The sequence below is a fragment of the Lygodium microphyllum genome, unplaced genomic scaffold (genome assembly GCF_053477565.2).
Source record: "Lygodium microphyllum isolate KBCC unplaced genomic scaffold, Lygodium_microphyllum_v1.1.10 scaffold_201, whole genome shotgun sequence".
NCBI lineage: Eukaryota > Viridiplantae > Streptophyta > Polypodiopsida > Schizaeales > Lygodiaceae > Lygodium > Lygodium microphyllum.
In genome coordinates this window covers 84,121-98,827 of record NW_028229684.1, presented here as the reverse complement: position 1 = coordinate 98,827, position 14,707 = coordinate 84,121, and the positions used below count along the sequence as shown (strand labels likewise).

Sequence of the window (14,707 nt, the reverse complement as noted above, 5' to 3'; positions counted from 1 at the left end):
GTGAGAGCCAGATGGGCCGATGCGATGCAGGAGAGTGAGCCAGAGTTGCAAGCAGTAGGTGTGTAGGAGTTAAAGACCACAATCCACTCAGCAATTATCTTTCAGAGTTCCACTGGTTAAGGACTCTTATGCAGGACTCTAGGGTTCATTCATTCCCTGGGCCTGCTAGTATAGACTTATGTGCTCATAAGGTTAAACAATCAGCAGGGACACCATCAACATGTTGGTTCACTTATGTGAACTATACTCTTTACACACATGATTATGGAGGACAGGGAGCTTAATTGTATTTTGTCTCCCACCTTCAGTCCTCACACTTCCAAATCCCTCATTGCAGCTACAACCTGTAGCACATTTAAGAGCTTTCTTTGTATCAACCTTCTTCATCAATCAGTGCCAAGTTCCTTTTCATCACCTTCATCATTGCTCTTCTGTGTTCTATCTTTTGTTTAACGTGTCCCTTCTTTTGCTGCCATTTTTGATAAAAGTGCGTTTTCTCATTTTGGGATGGAAAGATGCGGGGAAATGCTCACAGACAAGTCCTAATAGTGTACTTTACACAGGTCATGGCTTTATTGAGCGGTTTTGCTGGAGTATACACTGAGGTAATATGAAACTTCGTAGTATTTGAAGCATTGGTAACAGTGGTCAGTGACCTACAGCTTGTATGCAATATTTGGCATTATAGAAGAAATTCAGTGTTTTCCATTTAATGACTGGGTATTAATTTCACTTTTCTGGAATATTAAACAGGTGATAATAAAAAGGAGACCATCTCGCAACATTAATGTGCAGAACTTTTGGCTTTATTTTTTTGGCATTACCTTCAACATTGGAGCCATATTTACCCAGGATTTTGATGACATCTTGAACAAGTATGTGAACAAGGAGTGACCACCATTTACAAGCAAAGGTTTCCTTTGGTACTCATGTGTTCACTAGTAGTTGAATCTAATGGTCTTCTCTTTTTTTTCTTGTTTGTTGACTTCCAGGGGCTTCTTTCATGGATATACATTTATCATAGTCTGCATGATCATAAATCATGCACTAAGGTATGCAAGTAAATATAATCTTAGCCAACATCCCCATGCTCTATCAATCAGAGGTGAAGTCTTCTTTCTGCAGTGATAGTCCATTGATAGTGATAGAGGGACTTTATATTTTCAAGTAGTATGGTGAATATTGTTCTACCGTGAGTTCCTCTTTTCTATTTTGATATATGGTAAGAGATCGAACGTTCATACCATTGTTGTGCTCAAAATGTCTTTGTTGATTTCACTTTTTAGTAGAAGTGCTGTCCATAATAGAGAAACTTTCTTTTTGCATGTGCAGAAAAGCTATGATTATATTATGATTCTTGATAGTATAAAACCTTTTGCTTTAATGAAATAGATAATTATAATGAGAATGATTTACCTATTTAACTTTCAGCAAGTTCTCAAATTTCTCATCAACCATGTTTACTTCGGCAGTGGCATTGCTGTATCTATGGTGATGAAATATGCAGACAATATTGTTAAAGTATGCACACCTTCCATCCTACACCATGTAAAGATTTGTCAAATTGCTTCATCTACTAGCACATTCTGAGTATCGTATTGTCTGCTTATTTTCCAGGTTTATTCAACTTCCGTAGCAATGCTGCTGACTGCAGTGATCTCTATGGCACTTTTTGGCTTCAAGCTGAGCCTCCCATTTGTTCTCGGATCTTCGTAAGTTTTAACTTCTTGTCGATGAACTTCTCTCCTAGTTGGATTCAGGCAATGTATAAGGGAGATGATCTGTATGAAACATGTTAGTAGGTCTAGTGCATGCAAATGGGATTACTTTTCCAAAAGAGATCAGGATCATGAAGGGTAGTTACTTCTGGCTAACTTGACACAGCAAAGCCTGTGCAGCCAAGAGGAAGCCTGGAAAGAACAAATGAACCAAGCCAGGTACTCCACAATGCAGCACACGTACTTGAGTTTGTGGAGTTGACAAAGCTATAACCCTTGATGGAGACTCTCACTTTATAAGTTCCTAGCGCTTCACTTGCAACTTGTGGGTGTTTAAACATTTGGAAGGACCTTTTTGTGACCTCTGCTAAGTGTTGTATAGCCCATAGTATCGTTCTGCTAGAATCTTCTGGACTCATTTTCTTGATCTTGTGTCTCAGTTCTTGGGTCTGACTAGTGTCTCCGCATTAATGATGGCATTTCATGAATCCTTGCACACAAAAACCAAGTCCTGATCCCAAGCTTCCAATGACTGCTGCTAGATTCATCTGGATGGAGTCTTTCTGACTTATGAAACAGCAAACAATCAAATCAAAACAAAGAGAAATCAACTAGAGGGTGTGCAGAAGGAGTCGCCAATGCAAGTCTCCAACTTGGAACTGATCTAAGCATTAACATCTCTCTTTTTAGCTCAAGCAAGCTTGCACTAGTCTGTCTCAAAAGCATTAGGGCTAACTTAAAGGCAGTATGAATTCTCATGTCCATGCTTACCAACCAAGAGTCTCCCTGGGAAAACTCTAGAGAGCTACTTAAACTTAAAACAACAAAGATGTATCATCACAGCTTTCATCCCAAGCTTAGACTACATGATTCTTAAATTCATGGATCCATATCAGCGAAACACAGATCATGGAAGTCCTTGAAAATGCGAATTGCAGAAAACTTCAACCCATTGCCCTACTACTGAGGAGTGCATACTGCATATCATGCCCCCTTCATTAATGATGGTGGTACCATGCCTAGTGGAGCAGGAGGCGGTGGAGTTGCACTACCTAAGTACCAAGCATTCCCCCCTACATATCGATGTCTTACTACAGAGTTCTCCATCAAGAACCGTGGTCCTACTTGAACATTGCTGGCTACAAGAGTTCCCACTTCATCTAGAGGTGGCCAATTTTGTGATATGCAAGTCTAGGCATGGCAAGCTTTGAATGATGGGCTGGACCACTTCATTGGGCCAAGTGTTCCCGTGTTTGGTCCAAGGAGGTAGAGGAGACTATCATGAGCTATCATTGCTATAGTGGCTAGGCATGGGTGGGCTAGATCTCTTGGCCATATAGTCGTGCTAATGAGGAGTGACACCTCTTCATGGATATGCTAGAGCGGCTGCTGCAGTGACCGCTGCTATATCACAAAAAAGGAAGACCAAGGTCATGATCTTTAGAACCACCTTAGTCTAGGGCAATATAGTAGAGCAATTATCCTTCCGTGTATACATTATGTTCACTTTTGTCGAACCCAAGTTATCCATGGCCAAAGCTTGTGTGCTAGACTCACAATGGGATTCTTGACAGGCTGCACTACAGAGGCGATGCAACCTGATCTTCTTCCAAGAGCCAAGGATGAAGCTAAATGTTTTTGATATACTTGTCACTCCAGCCTTGATCTATGGAACTACTTTCTTGGGACTTGGTCGTCACAACAGAGGGCAAAGGGTGGAGAAATCATTGCTTTTGATGATTATTATGATGGTATATATCACACCATCTATACTAAGTGAGATCATGTGGCTAGAGCTCGCATGCTTTCACATAGAAAGGATGTGTCATTGAGTGTGGATTAGATTGACAAGAACAAACATTCACAATCATTAAGATGGTAGTGATAATTAAAGCTTGTATAATATTTATATCTATGCTTAGAGGTAAAAAGAGTGCTTGCCTTCTCATTCAATCTCAAAATGAGCTTCTTATATTGTTTTTGTGTTGTACTTTGAAAGAGTCGTCATTTCATACCTATATTTGGGGACCCATAAATTTTTAAGGGATCCCTAGATTATAGGAGATGCCCATGCCTAAAAATGCTACTCAAAAAAATAGGGCTAATATAATGATAGTAGTAAGTTTGTATTCTAACAATTTTCAGCCAAACATGGTAGTTCTATTTTGGAAGCTTTAAGTTTTCAGACCAAGCACGGGTCATTTGTCATTCAAACTTTTAAGTGTCCTTCCACTTTTCACTTCATGATATGTGGTTGATACTTGCCCTTAGCCCCAGTTTCTCTCTACTCTTAAAGCTACTTTTCCATATATAAAGAGCTCTCCTTATTTTTCCTAAAGTTCCTTTTGTAGCTAACGATAGCTCTAAAATTGGTGACAACCATCTCCTTGATCAAATACCACCTTGTCAACAAATCCCTCAACTTTTACCCCTCCAATTATAGTCTTCACAGCAACGGCATATATATTATATTTCTAGCCCTCTTTGAGTATTTTCAACTTCTCTCTTTTAGTTTCAGATCATGAATAAAAGCAAGCCAATTTAATGCTCAACTACAATGATGAAAGGTAGATCTAGGGTCAACTCCTCTATGGATGTATGTGCCAACTTGGAAGAGGTCCTCCACCATCATGGGGACAATAGGCCCTAATATGCTTGAGTTTTGGTCCAAAGTGCCCAACTAGGTTGTGTATGTGGAAATATGTGGCGTCTTTCTTTTAATGCACACCATGGGTATACCATGACTTGTGACCACACATCAATGGTCAACTCTTAATGCAACTTTGTAGCTACATCATATTAATACAAAACCTCTCAAGGCAATTTGAGTGCAACAAGGAAAAGAAGCCAAGGGCAGGGGGTATAGATGCTTTGGAGAGTGCCATTCTGTACCATGATGAATAGGCTATGGTATCCTTAGGCCATTCTAGATGGCTAGTTATGTGCCATCTCCTCTTGAACATAGGGGGAATTTTTGTGATGGTGGGCAATGATTAGGTGGTCCAATTCTACGGCTCTTTCTTGTACCACCTTCCTTGGCAATCTTTTGAGGGTATGGTAGTAGCTTTGTTGAGTGCTGCTAACAATTTTAGCTGAGCTATCAGTATCAATCTCTTGCATGTGAGCTGCAAAACCTTGTGTGAATGTATACTCTACTTTTTAACTAGTGGATATATGAAACTACAACATAAAGAACAAAGAGTGCAACTATGCATTTGTCTACATCGTTAGAGGGGCTAATAGGAGATCTCTAAGTAGATACCCTAAAGAATACCTGAGAGAAAATAACATTTTGGTTAGGGGGTCACACACACACACACACACACACACACACACACACACACACACACACAGTTATATTAGCGTCTACAAAAGGCCAAATCAGCCTATGAGACCAAAATGTTACATTTGAAAAGTCAGGGAATTTTCCAAGTCTCAAAATAGCTGTCATCTAATGTGCAGTCAGGAGGGATGGAGGGAGGGAGAGAAGCATGGGACTTGCGCAATCTGCAGACGTGACTTGCAAGTGGCAACATGCTTAGTAGGTGATTGGCAGGCAGTGCAGATCATTTTGGGCACAGTTTGGCAAGTTGAGGAACTCACAGGGCATAGCACAACCAGGTGGTAGGAGGGACTATGCACACCCTGAGGGTAGTGAGTAGGAAGGTGGGGGCAATGGCATCATTGAATAGGCCGGTTTTTGTTTGCCAGCGTTATTGTGGGTCACGTGTCCTACACATGGCGATGCAAACCAGGTGATGGCTTGCAGGCACATTGAAGTTTTGATGTGTGCAACCCTTAATAGGTGCGAGGCACCTTGACGCCAACCCTAATTAGTCCTCAATACACAAATAGATGTTTGGTAGTTCAATGCTTTATAGACCATCTCCTTGAAGACTACTGACTTGTAGAAGAGTGAATAACTGACCTGTGAACTAACTTTGGAGAGATGGAGACCTCTCATGGCATAGAAATGGATATCATTGATCAGCACTTGGCTGGGGTGGAAGGTAAATATGATTTGTATTCTGATGAGTAGTCTTAAGCAGAGGACATTCATGAAGAGGTTGAAGGTGATGAAGCAAGTAAGTGCTACAATATAGTGGTGGATCCCACAGGCACGAGTGCATTGGAATTTGCACAGCAAGGTGGATGTGCTCCTTTGTAGGAGAAGGGGGACATGTTCCAAGGTATGCTGGCTCAATCTAATAGCCTAATGAGGGAGTATGTTCATGCAAATGAGGGTAAAGTGTTCGCCTACCAGACGGTGAGCATGTGGTGATGGTTCTGGGAACAAATATTGTATTGTAGCAGCCTTCCATGAGTGGGTTCCCATCTTCTACATTGGTTTCATTCCCGTCATAACTCATATTGTGTACCCCTCCATCAAAACATTTCGGCAAAGGAGTAAGGGATTTTATTCTAGGCCCCACTCATTTCTATGCTTGTAATGGCTGTGGGAGATAAAGGTTCTTCACATTCTGCCTTGCAGTTTGATGCTCAGGGAAGATTGCTTCCATTGAGGGATGCTTTTTGTTATCAGCAACAGCAGTTTCATTCTTGGGTGTCAATTACTGGTTTGCTGAGGGCTCACCTTGTAGATGTCATTTGCGGTGAAATGGAGAGGTTTCAAGAAGGTAAAACTGCATATGCCAAAGGGAAAGCATTGCAGCAATAGTTTTCTCTTGCCTATTCTATCACGAGGATGACTTTTTGGAATGTTAAGGGTGTCTTGTTTGGAAGCAAACAATATAAAAAGTGGATAACTATTTTCGCTGGAAATTGGGATATTTTCGGTACAGTGGAGCACAAGCAACATTGCTGGGTTTATCATGGTAGGGGCTTTTGCCAATGGCTGGTTCAGTTTATGCATATAAGGATTGTATGGTGTTTTTCAATGGTCGTGCACCTAGTAAATTTGGGGTCATGCTCACTATTCGCTCTTCCTTGCAGCCATCTTTGACTTGCCAGGATGCTTAAGGCGGGTTTATGATTGTGGAGATCATGTATGAGGCCGAGGCTCTTTGGCTAGTGGGGTATATGCATCCAATGCAACTCGGGATTGTCGGCAGCTTTGGATGGACTTGCAGTGTCTCTCTTTAGCCCAGCAAGGGATTGTGATGGGAGACTTTAATACTTAGTATGTGGAGTAGGCAATGTCGCCTCGTTCTATTGTGGATGGTTTGGAATGCAAGGCATGGGATGCTTTGGCAACCTCGTGATTGAAACAAGATATGTGGTACTAGTTCCATCCTTTTGAGCCATGTTTTACCTTCCGTTCCCTTCAACATTCTAGAACCTAGGCTAGATTGGATAGGATATATGTGTACTAGAGTGATTCTTTCCTTCCAGTAGTGCTTACTATGTGGGTGGAGAGACAACATGTCCTCTTGAACCATTATCCTTTGGTCTTAGAAATGCTTCAAGCCCCTGCTCGGGTGCCTATCCTTGAGATTCAATTAGGCTTGCTTGTTGCATAACCAGTTCTTAGGATACATGCGATAATTAATTGCTTCTTTTGGCAGATAGGTCTTATATGAGGGTATGGAAGCATGGCCAATCTTTTGGGATCATGTATGTGCTTTGTCTAGACCTACGGGATTCAACATGCAGCTACATTTAGAGTAGAATAACAACATTTACAACCTTTGTCGGAACAACCTATCATCTTGCAGCAGGCTGGGGACTCATATAATAAATTGGCCACTTATTTAGAATGGTTAAAATGCAGAGTACATGTTCTCCATGATGAGCAATATGTAAAATATAGACTATTGGCATGTTTGGATGCTTTGTATGATAACAATTGTCACACTCATCAATTTTTTGATTTTCTTTGCCAAAAATATGCATATGAGAATATTGTGCACTTGTTGGATATGCTAGATGTTGTGGTCATTGAGCCTCACTCTATAATCCATATTTGCCTTTGGTACTATAAATCTTTGTTTGGTCCAAAAGAAATTCTTACTAATGTGGTTCATGCTGCTTGCAAGTATAAGTTAGGCATGGTGCATGACGAGGTGAAGCTTGAATGGGCAGATCTTATGAGGCAAATATTGCTGAGAAAGAGGTTGAGGAAGTGTTGTCCCATGGGATCATTATATAAAAGAGAGAGAGAGAGAGAGAGAGAGAGAGAGTTATATTAATGTCTACAACAGGCCAAGTTGGCCTAAAATGTTGCATACAAAATGTCTGGGAGATTTCAAAAGTCCCAGTGAAGCTAACGTTTATGCTATGTTGAACTAAATTGAGTAGGTACAAAATGATATCTAGACTAGATACAATCTAGAGGTACTCCCAGTGCGGTGTGGAACTGCTCCTGGAGTGTTCATCCTAGGATGTCCCGCATGGGTCGGTCTAACATGGAGAGACTAAAGCGGCGGGGCAGGGCCCTCCGATGGCGGCGTAGTATCCCTTGTATCTTCGACATGTGTCTTCTGCGGGGACGGGGGCCGGCGGGGTGTGGGCGCCGGGCTTTGCCTCTCGCTGTGGCTATTTCTAAGGTGGTCCCCCGGGGTCGGGAGGCCGGTTGGGTTGGTGGGGGCTCAGTGGTGGGGAGGGTAGCTGGTATTTGGTAGAATTCGTTGAGTGTGCGTTGGTTGGTGGCTCCTTGTCTTTGCTCCGTGGTTCGTAGGAGGTGGTCTCTGTGGCGTCGTATTTCCAGTAGAAAGAGCCCCAAGCATCTCTGGTCTTTGAATTCCATCACCTTGGAGAGTGGTCCGAATCCTTAGCTGAATAGGCAGTGGAAGCGTCCCCGGATTTTGTAGTACACTGGGCATCTACAGATATAGTGTTCCTCTGTCTCTGGCTCGAGATGGCAGAGCTGACAGATTCGGTCTTCTGGGGGGAGGGGGTTGGCCCCGTATCTGCCTGTTTCGACCCGTAGTTGGTGTGAGGACGTGCGGATTTGTCCGATGGCACTTCTGACCCCGTGAGACAGGTGTGTGTCCATGTAGCTTAGGCGGGTGATGAAGCCATCCAGGGAGATGTGCAAGAAGTGCTCTCGGTACAAAGCCTTCTTGGTTCCTAGTTCCGACGTGGGGGTCACCCATGTCCTGGCTGTGTCTGTCTGGATGATATCCATTCTGATGATGCGATTCACCTCCTCTTGGCTGAGCTCCGGGTGTGGGCAGTCTAGTCTGTATTGTAGTGGGGGGAGGTGGTCCATGTGCAGGCCATGGAGCCGTAGCCAAGTCTCTGTTCGGGCATACCAGCACTCAGTGTCCCCTTGTGTTGCTAGGTGTTTGGATGACTCCAGGGCAAGTCTGGGGTACTGGTGCCAGGGCAAGTCCCATATTCGGTGCAAGAAGGTCACGGTCTGGAAGAGGGCCTCAGCCACGAGGGGCGGTGCCCCCAGCTCTGCGCGGATGATCTCGTGTGGTACGGAGGGCTTGCTTCGGATCATCCGTGAGATCATAAGTATTAAGGGTCTCTCCATCTGCTCCCATCCCTCATAGGTGGCCTCCTCCTTAGGCCTTCTCCATTGACCTGAGGGCTGCATAGCCTCGGGTTAGTCTATCTTCTGCTACTTTTCTCAGGGTAAATCTCGGTCCAGAGAATGTAGTCCCCAGATAGACGTATCTTTGGACCACGTCCACGGTCTCTCCACCGTATGTGAAGGGAGGTACCGACCGTCGGAGCCATTGGGTTGACGTGTTGAACACCATGACCTTGGTTTTCCCCAGGTTCACAGTTAGGTCTTTGTCTTGGCAGAAGGCCTGTAGTGCATCCAGTTGGCGCTGTAGCCCTTCGGGTGTGCTGGAGATGAGGACTATGTCGTCCGCATATAGTAAGATGGGTATAAGTGTCCCTCCCAGGCTCGATCCCTCCTCACCCAATCTATCTATGTACTCTGAGATCTCATCAATGTAGAGGCCAAATAGGGTGGGTGAGAGTGGGCATCCATGCTTGACTCCGATGGTGCTGGTTATCTCCTTTGACAGCCCTCCTGGTGCCCCGTTACCGATTCATATAGTGCCAGTATCCCCCATCGCATTTCGGTTGGGACCTCCAATTCCTGTAGTCTCTGCGTGAGCCTCGCTCGTGGGACTGTGTCAAAGGCATTGCGGAAGTCCACGAAGCAGCAGTACACCCGTCTTCCATGTGCTCTGCCCTCCTCTATGATGGCTCTCAGTGTGAGGATATGGTCAAGGGTGCAGAAACCCCTCCTAAACCCTGCTTGTCCTGCCGCCCGATGTTGGTGTTGCTCTGCCCACTTGCTCAGCTCGTGGTCCAGTATGGATCCATAGAGCTCGGCTAGTACATGGCCAACCATGACTGTTCGCTAGTTCGTGGGAACCATGGGGTCTCCGGTCTTCAGGATAGGTATTATGGTGTTGACTAACCAGCTGGCAAGGAAGCCTTCGCATAGGGCTCTGTTGAACATGTGTGCTAGGAGAGGTGCCAATATGTCTCTGGCATGGGTCAAATGCTGTGCTACAAAGCCTTCGTGGTCTTGGGCACGGCCATTTTGGAGTCTATCAATGGCGTCCCAAACCCGCCTCGTGTTGAAGAATGTGGATGATCCGGGTCTGCTCCCTGGGGGCCGGGGTAGCTGGGGCTGCTTGGGTACTTGGTATAGTGAGGTTGCATATGCGTGCCAAGTGTCCGGGGAGGTGATGGGCATCTAGGCTCGGGGTTCCTAAAACGCCTTCCATGCCTCTTTGCTGTCCTGTCCTAAGAATAACTGGTAGAATTCGTGTTCCACTTTGGAGAGGTAGGCTCATTTCTTCCGTCGCACTAGACGACGCAAGATCAAGCGTGCCTGTTTATGCGTGTACTCCCCGTGCTTCGTCCTGTTGAAGGCGGAGCCGGGTTTCCCTGCGCTCTGCGTCGTACCAGCTATTCTGTGGGACATTCTTGTTCGGAGGGGTGGAGTGGGGGGATGTGTGGGGGAAGTATTCGGCAGCCGAGGTGTGTAGTGTGCCCGCCAACTGTGCTGTGACCTCCTCTAGGGGTGCGTGGGGGTCCATTTCTTGCAGGCTCCAGTAGAAATGGTCGGAGTATGCGCTTGCAGTTAGCCTGGTAAAGTGGTACCTGGGGAATCTTGGGGGGTTGCTTGCTGGGGGGGTTAGGTCATACCTGCAGGTTATGTCAAATTGCAGGTAGGCATGGTCGGCAGCCACTGCGAGTGGGCGAGGTGATATTCTAAAGGACTGGATGTCGGGGATAAGTGATAGAGGGCCGAGGATATAGTCCACTGTGCTTGCTCCCAATTTCTGTGTGGGTGCTCCATGTGCCCCCCGTCCAATGCAAGTGGCCGCGTGCTTGTGTGGGAAGCATGTGAGGGCATCCGACCCGGGCCATCTGTCGAGACCGTTGAGGATGGCTAGTCCGTGTGCCCCCCCTAACGCTAGTAGGTGTTCACCATATTTGGTACATTCAGCCGTGTCCTGTGATGCCCGGTTGAGTCCTATCTCCTCCGGTGCGATCTCTTTGTACATGTGGTCTTCGCTCTCGAAGAAGGGGGTCTGCCTCTGTGCTGTGCGTGCGTTGAAGTCTCCAACCAACATGACATCCTTCAAGCTGGAGTAGTGCATGATATCCTCGTACAGTGGTAGGTATGGTGACTCGCCCTTCGGTGATACGTATGGGGAGTGTGCTGGTGGGAAATAGCACACCGCCATGTATATGTCTCGGGGGCGATCTGTGTGTATCCGGATCCACATGAACCGGGCTTCCTCATCTTTCCGCATGACTTGCACCATGGGTTGTAACTCCTCCCTGTACAACACAGCCACCCTCCCAGACCCTCGGGTCCCTCCTTTTGTTCGAGCTCTAGGGCGGCATGCCGTCTCCCATCTATATCCCCTCACTTCTGGTAAGTAGGTGCCTGGGCTTTGGTGGGTTTCTGTGTAGAGGACGATGTCCTTGCCGGTGAAGGTCTCCTGGAATAATCTTGCATCTGTTTTCATAGCTTCGTTGCAGTTCCACACTGCAAACCTCAGGTGGGTCTCATAGGCCGCGCCCCGTCATTGGCATTTATCTGTGATGATGACACAACCTTCTCTGTATACTGCCCATTTTCCCGCTTTGCGAGCCTCTAGGATCTGTGGCATGCATTCTTTACGGTGTGCCACCTGTGCGGGTGTGAGGTCATCCTCCAGGTAGACTTTTTCCCCTTTTAGAGCTGTCCTTTTAGAGAGGAAGGCTCGTCTGGATTCTAAGTTGGCAAATTCGAGGATAAGAGGCCTTCCCTTGGTGAGGTCTTTCCCTACGCGCCATGCATTCTCCACTATTTGAGGGTCCTCTACTCCTAGCTTTTCACATATCTGCTTGGCGTCTGCCAGGGGGCTATCCCCTTCCTTCCATCCGACCACCCGGATGTGGAGCGCTCTAAGCTTTCTCCTTTTCTCCTCCTCCAGTGTTGCATTCACAAACTCCTCCTTCTTTGTTGGTGACTTCTTGGCTACCTCAATCCATTTGGAGTTCTCAGCCACTTCAGCTTGTGCTTGTTTCACTATATTCGCCCATGTGTTGAGCTCCTTTGTTACTTGTGTCTTCAGCTCGTTGATCTCGGTTTGCACCTTGGTGGGTGTTGTTTCGGTGATTTCTCCTTCCTCCTTCTTGAGTAGGTCCAGCTGGTTTCTATATTCATCGAGCTCGTGCCTCAGTTCTTCGATCACCCTGTTTCTCTCCTGGAGGGACGTTTCAATGTCCACCTTCCAGGAGGTGAAGTGTGATGTGATCTCGGCGTAGATTTTGTTCTTCCAGTCTTGCACTTTCGTGCTTATTTCCTCCTTGATTTGGTGTGCAGTTTCCGCGCACATTGCTGCCATGATTTCCTTGATGTTGCTGATGTCTTGGTCATGCGCCTTGCATACATCTCGGAGAGCCTCCATGCCTTTCCTTGTGTGGTAGTCTGTCACCTTGTCAATGCTGCTTCAAATCGCTGAGTATTTCTCATTTTTCTCCCCTCTTGTGCGGTTGCCTGGTGATGGGGATGTCTTGCTCGAGCCCATCCCTTCCTCACGGTTCCTGGGCTTGCTCAGGGGATGTGTGCATCTGGCCTCATTGTGGTGGCGGATGCGTGATGGGGGGTGGTGGGAGGTGGCGGAAAAGTCGGGTATTGACAGGGCTAGTGGCGGTGGTGTGATATGGGTGCCGAGTCCGGGGCGTGAGGGAGGCCTGTAGTAGGGCGGGGGAGAGGGGGGCGGTTGCTACGAAGGGAGGAGAGATGGCGACTGCTCTTGTCGAAAGAGCAGGGAGGGCGATGGTAGGGGCGGGCTGGCGTGCGTGGTCCGGCGACTCGGATGGTATGGTCCAGTTGTCGACTCGGATGAGGGAGCGTGGTCACGTGGAGAAGGGGGCGTTCGATTGTGCGGGGACTCGGACGAGGGACGTTCGGGGCAGTGTCCGAGTCGGACGGGGGTGAGGACTCGGACGAGGGACGTCCGATTGTGGGGACTCGGACAAGGGGTTTAGTCCACGTGGTAGTGTCCGAGTCGGACGAGAGGGCGTCCGATTGTGACGGATGGGGCAAGTGATAGACGAACGGGGCAATGACGGATGGGTCAGTGACGAGAGAGAGAGAGAGAGAGAGAGAGAGAGAGAGAGAGAGAGAGAGAGAGAGAGAGAGAGAGAGAGAGAGAGAGAGAGAGAGAGAGAGAGAGAGAGAGAGAGAGAGAGAGAGAGAGAGAGAGAGAGAGAGAGAGAGAGGGCGACGGTGACAGGCAATGACGGGCGGCAGAGAGAGGGCTAGTGAGACGGGAGAATAGACGGGGGGCAAGTGACGAACGGATGGCAAGAGAGACGGACGAGCGGATGGTAGGAGAGAGACGGGATGAACAGACGACGGACGGGATGAACGGACGGCGGACGGCAAGAGAGATAGAGAGAGAGAGAGAGAGAGAGAGAGAGAGAGAGAGAGAGAGAGAGAGAGAGAGAGAGAGAGAGAGAGAGAGAGAGAGAGAGAGAGAGAGAGAGAGAGAGAGAGAGAGAGAGAGAGAGAGAGAGAGAGAGAGAGAGAGAGAGAGAGAGAGAGAGAGAGAGAGGTTCAGGGTTATATGCAGCAATTGATTAAGAGGTTCTTATTGGACTTCGCCTCCGAGGGCTTGGCTTCGTTTGCACGCCTGCTCTCTAATGTGCAGCGGGTGGCTCGGCAGCATGGGATTCATAATGCCTCTCTTTGTCGCCGCCGTCGACATGCAGCAGAGGACTTATTGGCCTTGGTCCGTTCCTTGCTCCTGGACTCCCCAGATGATGATTTTCTGCTGTCAGTGGAGTGGCGTTTGGTCCATCTTATTCAAGTATTTAGCTTGAAATCTTATCAGCAGGCCAAGCTGCATAACTTGATTGACACAGTGCAAGATAGTGCCTGTCAGTCTCATAAGTTCTTTCGCGCCTTGCATGCTTCTCCGGCTCGCGAAAATATGACTCGACTCCAGGATTCGGAAGGTCGCATGGTCACTGATCCGCAGACCATTATCAATATGTGCAGAAATTATTTTATGGATCTTTTTGGTTCTTCTCCCTTGCCTTCTCGCCAGGTTACGCATGCCCACTCGGTCTTCTATCATCTGGTCCAGCAGCAGGTTCCATTTGATATGCAAGCCACTTTGGAGGCGGATATTTGCGAAGAGGAGGTTATGGATGTTTTGTTGCACCTGCCTAAGGATAAAAGTCCTGGTTGGGATGGTCTCACTAATGAATTTTTTGAGCACTCGGCCACGCAGTTGGTAAAGCCATTGGTGGTCATGTTTCAGCAGGTTTGGGAAACAGGGGTCATGCCTTCTTCATGGAAAGAAGGCCTTATCAAACTGATTCCCAAGGTGCCTTCGCCGTCAAAGCTGCAACACTGGAGACCGATTTCGTTGATGGGCACGATGTATAAAATCTTTTCCAAAGTGCTGGCAAATCGGCTTCACAAGCACCTTCCAGCTATTGTGCACCCTCTCCAATATGGTTTCATTAAGGGCCGCAACATTTTGCATAATATCTTAAATGTGCAAATGGCTATTGACTATGCGCGGCACTCCAATCAGCAA

General features: G+C 46.9%; 1 protein-coding gene across 1 annotated transcript in view; it reads left to right on the top strand.

Annotated features, from left to right (window-relative positions):
• The window catches only part of LOC148008304 (uncharacterized), a 47,567-nt gene that overhangs the window by 22,662 nt on the left and 10,198 nt on the right, over positions 1 to 14,707 (top strand). Inside the window, exons 9-13 of the mRNA XM_087674327.1 lie at positions 564 to 605; positions 754 to 875; positions 993 to 1,052; positions 1,473 to 1,521; positions 1,618 to 1,712. Of these exons, the coding sequence (XP_087530453.1) occupies positions 564 to 605; positions 754 to 875; positions 993 to 1,052; positions 1,473 to 1,521; positions 1,618 to 1,712 (368 nt within the window). The remainder of the gene's footprint in view (positions 1 to 563; positions 606 to 753; positions 876 to 992; positions 1,053 to 1,472; positions 1,522 to 1,617; positions 1,713 to 14,707) is intronic.